The sequence below is a fragment of the Myotis yumanensis genome, unplaced genomic scaffold (genome assembly GCF_028538775.1).
Source record: "Myotis yumanensis isolate MYYU_CA2020_CCGP unplaced genomic scaffold, mMyoYum1.0.hap1 SCAF_17, whole genome shotgun sequence".
Taxonomy (NCBI): Eukaryota; Metazoa; Chordata; class Mammalia; order Chiroptera; family Vespertilionidae; genus Myotis; species Myotis yumanensis.
In genome coordinates, this window is record NW_027223768.1 from 13,631,271 (window position 1) to 13,635,826 (window position 4,556).

The 4,556-nt window shown below is 55.3% G+C and overlaps 1 protein-coding gene across 1 annotated transcript; it reads left to right on the forward strand.

Moving 5' to 3' along the window:
- The first annotated feature begins 663 nt into the window (after positions 1–663).
- On the forward strand, positions 664–4,237 carry APH1A (aph-1 homolog A, gamma-secretase subunit). The gene is made up of 7 exons (XM_070396803.1): positions 664–984; positions 1,536–1,706; positions 1,875–1,948; positions 2,182–2,304; positions 2,458–2,585; positions 2,997–3,120; positions 3,449–4,237. The coding sequence occupies exons 1-7, from the start codon at positions 872–874 to the stop codon at positions 3,511–3,513; spliced, it is 798 nt and encodes a 265-aa protein (XP_070252904.1). The 5' UTR covers positions 664–871; the 3' UTR covers positions 3,514–4,237.
- The last annotated feature ends 319 nt before the right edge of the window (positions 4,238–4,556 follow it).

The following is a 4,556-nucleotide window of genomic DNA, read 5'->3' on the forward strand; positions in this document are numbered from 1 at the left end:
TGGGGGGTGGGGAGGAAGTAACTTTCCTTCAACCCCTTCGCTCTAATTGCTTTTTACAATTTTAACTGTGAATCCCTTCTGACCTCCTTAATATTGCTCTCCAAGCTCCCTTTCCCTCTCTCTATTTCTCTTGTCATTACCGATGAAGGCTTCACTGGCGATATACTACACGCATGTTTCCTATACTGGCCTGTTGGAAGAGCTCCTGCTTTTAAGTCTAACCTTCATCCTTAGGCAGTAGCTCTAGCCCATTTCCTCTCATTCAAGTCAGAACAATACCCGTGCCTATCTCCTCGCAACTTCTATCCTGTGCTTTCTTCGTATTTGTCCCTGAGGTTCCTACAGGATCTTCCCCCTCTGCAGCTCTTCAAGCCGAGGTAGGATTGCTACCAGCCTTTCCCACAAAATAACTAAAGGAAATCGCAGCCAAGGCACAATCCAACTCTTCAACCCATGCCCCGCCCAGGCCCAGTCTCGGCCAATTGCCTTTGTGGTCTGAGCCACGCCCAGCACCGAAGTTGAGGGTTTAAAAGGGCGGGAGGACTACAACTCCCAGCAGGCCCTGCATCCCGCCCCCGCCACGCCCCCTCCGATTTTCCATTGGCCGGGGGGCGGGGCGGGGAGTAGATGGGAGGTGGCCAAGGGGCTGCGGCAGGGGTTTGTCCCCTCCTCGGCTTCCGTAGAGGAAGTCGCGCGGACTTGTATTTGGGGTTTCGGTGCCCCCCCTTCCCCTTCCCCGGGGCCCGGGGGTGACATTGCACCGCGCCCCTTACGGGGTCGCGTCGCCACCCCACGCGGACTCTCTGGCGGGCGTGCTCCTCCCATTTGCCTCTCTTGGCCAGGCCTCCACCCCGCCCCCAGCTGACCAGCAATGGGGGCCGCAGTGTTTTTCGGGTGCACTTTTGTCGCTTTCGGCCCGGCCTTTGCGCTCTTCTTGATCACTGTGGCTGGGGACCCGCTTCGTGTCATCATCCTGGTCGCAGGGTGAGTAGGGATCGGGGAGACTCGGGAGGGCCCCCAGGAGAGAGATCGGGAAGGGGCTGGAGGAAGTGGGGTTACCCCGGGAGCCGGAGTTGGGGGAGGCAAGTCGGAGGTGAAGATCGGGAAGGGCTGAGTCGGGGGTTTGGGCGATTGCCCCTTCCCGTAGCTGGTTTCCGCCTTCCAGGGATCGCACAGATTCCTTCTACACTTCTTCCGGCGACGTCAGAGGCGGCCGCGGCCAGGGCTTGGGAGGGGCTGTGGGACTTCGGGCGGCCCTAAGCGAGGATCCGGGCATGGATACCTCGCCCTACTGTGCGCATACACTCCCACTCTCATTGGTCTGAAGGCTCTCGAGTCCATTTCTCCCCCATCCCCTGAGTCCGGGACCCTGAGACTCCCTTGGCGGAGACACCTATCTTATCTGCTCCCTGTCTCCCTGACCATCCGGAAGTCTAACTTCCACTTTCCACATTGCAGCCTTGGTTGGTTCCCCTCCTTGATTTCTCGGGCTGCCTCTCCCCTTTGCCTGTCTAATGGCCCCCGTTTTTCCTCAGGGCGTTTTTCTGGCTGGTCTCTCTGCTCCTGGCCTCTGTGGTCTGGTTCATCTTGGTCCATGTGACCGACCCGTCAGATGCCCGGCTCCAGTATGGCCTCCTGATTTTTGGTGCTGCGGTCTCTGTCCTTCTACAGGAGATGTTCCGCTTTGCCTACTACAAGCTGCTTAAGTAAGAAGATGGATGGTCTGGAGGGGAGGAGGGCAGAGGATTGCACCTTGGGAAGTGGGGCAGCCCCCGGTGGTGGTTTGGAAGGAGAGGCACGAAGGGAGGATATTAGCGGGAAAGAGCCTCCTGCCTTCCCTCACGTGTCCCCCGCCCCGCCCCGCCCCACCCCAGGAAGGCAGATGAGGGGTTAGCGTCGCTGAGTGAGGACGGAAGATCACCCATCTCCATCCGCCAGATGGCCTATGGTGAGCCAAGGGAGATGGGCTGGAGGAGGGCAGTGGACACCTTCCTCTCTCTGGGAAGTCTCTAAGCGCCCACATGTTCTAAGTGGCTACGTGTTTCCTTCATGTCTGACTTCCAAGGAGAGGTGGTCTGGAGGGAGAGCAGGTGTGGGGGCTTGTGCCTGGAAACGGGGCGGGATCACTGGTAAGCAGGCTCTACTGATTTCTGACATTGATGAGCCCCTCCCTCCCCCCAGTTTCTGGTCTTTCTTTCGGTATCATCAGTGGTGTCTTCTCTGTTATCAATATTTTGGCCGATGCACTGGGGCCAGGTGTGGTTGGGATCCATGGAGATTCACCCTATTACTTCTTGACATCAGGTAAGACCCACTTTTTCTCTTGACTTCATGCCCCACCCCTCCTGGCCCTGACCTCATGTATTGGCCCTCCCGGGGGAGACTTCGGCGGCTCAGCATCTCAGGAGGCTGGGAGAAGGTGAAGGATGTACCCCCTCCCCCTCTCGCTCCCTGCAGCTTTCCTGACAGCAGCCATCATCCTGCTTCATACCTTCTGGGGAGTTGTGTTCTTTGATGCCTGTGAGAGGCGACGGTACTGGACTTTGGGCCTGGTGGTTGGGAGTCACCTACTGACGTCAGGACTGGTAAGTCAGGGACAGGGGCCTAAGTCAGAGAAAAATCGAATGGTGGGTTGTATGGAAGGGAACCGTATCTTCACTTCTGAACATTTAAAAACTTATCTTGGGAGAAGGCAGAAAGGCAAGTCTTCAGAGGTCCCTCACTTCAGCACCAATGAAGTAACCTTCCCTGGGATGCCCTGGGGAGGAGTTTGCATGGATGGGTCAAGCTGTAATGCAGATGGCCTGAGGTGAGCAGGAGCGGAGGAAGCTGAAAATCAGAAGTCTCCTTAACCACAAGATGTTAGTGCTGAAGGGAAGGCCTGGGGGACTTGAGTGAGATGTCTGGGCAAGGTTTGGGTCAAAGGCACAAAGAGTACATGGGGATTAGGCAGAGGAAGAATCTAACCTTTTTTCTACTCTTACTCCCATCCCCAGACATTCCTGAACCCATGGTACGAGGCCAGCCTGCTGCCCATCTATGCAGTCACGGTTTCCATGGGGCTCTGGGCCTTTATTACAGCTGGAGGGTCCCTCCGAAGTATCCAGCGCAGCTTCTCGTGTAAGGACTGACTACCTGGACCGATCACCTGACAGATCCCACCTGTCTGCCCACTGCCCATGACTGAGCCCAGCCCCAGCCCCGGCCCACCGTTCACCACTCTGTCTCCTTCTCGTCGGTCTGTCCCACCACCTTCAGGGTTTTTCTTTGTCCATTGGTGACCTTTAGGCTTTACCAGGAGCAGCCTGGGGTCAGCCAGTCAGTGACTGGTGGGTTTGAGTCTGCACTTATCCCCACCATCTGGGGACCCCTTTGTTACCCAGGACTTTCCATGTGTCAGTGCTCTGCTTCCACCCTGCCCAAGACTCACCTCCCTTCCCCTCTGCAGGCCGACGGCAGGAGGACAGTCAGGTGATGGTGTATTCTGCCCTGCGCATCCCACCCGAGGATTGAGGGAACCTTGGGGGGGGAACCCCTGTGTCTGGGGTGCTCCCCTGATCTCCTCGCTCTGTATTTCTCCATCTCCAGTTCTGGACAGTGCAGGTGGCCAAGAAAAGGGGCCTAGCTTAGCCATCACCATGAAGGTGAAATTAATGGCGGCGCAAGGTTAGATGAGCTCTGAGTTTCCCAGTATCTCCGCCCCAGACTGGACTTCTTGGTCTTTTTCTCAGGTCTGAGGGGAACCATTTTTGGTGTGATAAAGACCCAAAACTGCCTTTTTCTTTCCTTTTTATTTTTTGAGAAGGAAAAGGGAGGAGGTATGTTGGACTTCTCCTAACCTCCTCAAATTGCTCCTTCTAGCTGGGCTCCTATCTGTCCCCTATTCTCCATGGTCCCATGGGGGACAGGAAGGAGATGCATGTTTGGGAACTGGTATTACTGGAACTAATGTTTTAACCTCCTTGACCACCAGCATCCCTCCTCTCCCCAAGGTGAAGTGGAGGGTGCTGTGGTGAGCTGGCCCACTCTGGAGCTACAGTGCCACTGGAGGAGCCAGCCTACCATGACATCGTAGGGAAGGAGGGAAGATTTTTTTCTAGTTTTTAATTGGGACTGTATGGGGGTGGGTGGGGAGGTTTTCTATAAACTGTATCATTTTCTGCTGAGGATGGCGTGTTCCATCCTTTTAATCAAGGTGACTGTGATTTTGACTAATAAAAAGGACTTTATAATTGTGGGGGAGCGTGCCTTTTAAGGAAGGGGATAACATTAGTTGAGATTCCTGTCCTCTCAGGTCTCTGGTGCAACTTTCTTCCTAATTTGGCACCTCCGATGCCCTCCTGACCTAGGTTTGGCGCAAGGGCAGAAACAGGGGCTGGTGGTTTAACATGTCGGAAACTTTGCGTTAAACATTTTCTAGGGTCTCTCCGAGGATTGGGGTAAAAGAAGTTACTCACACATGCTTCTTTTTCCCTGTCCTTTGCCTACCTCTGCCACCTGAGGGATTAAGGAACTCTCCCACACTCAAGAGTCCCAAAGGTAAAGCCAGAGGTGGG

Excerpts from the sequence above, each read along its gene's own strand:
- APH1A (XM_070396803.1), top strand. The coding sequence starts at position 872 with ATGGGGGCCGCAGTGTTTTTCGGGTGCACTTTTGTCGCTTTCGGCCCG. Across the intron at positions 1,707-1,874 it reads GCCTACTACAAGCTGCTTAA|GAAGGCAGATGAGGGGTTAG; the intron begins GTAAGAAGATGG and ends GCCCCACCCCAG. Across the intron at positions 2,305-2,457 it reads CTATTACTTCTTGACATCAG|CTTTCCTGACAGCAGCCATC; the intron begins GTAAGACCCACT and ends CGCTCCCTGCAG.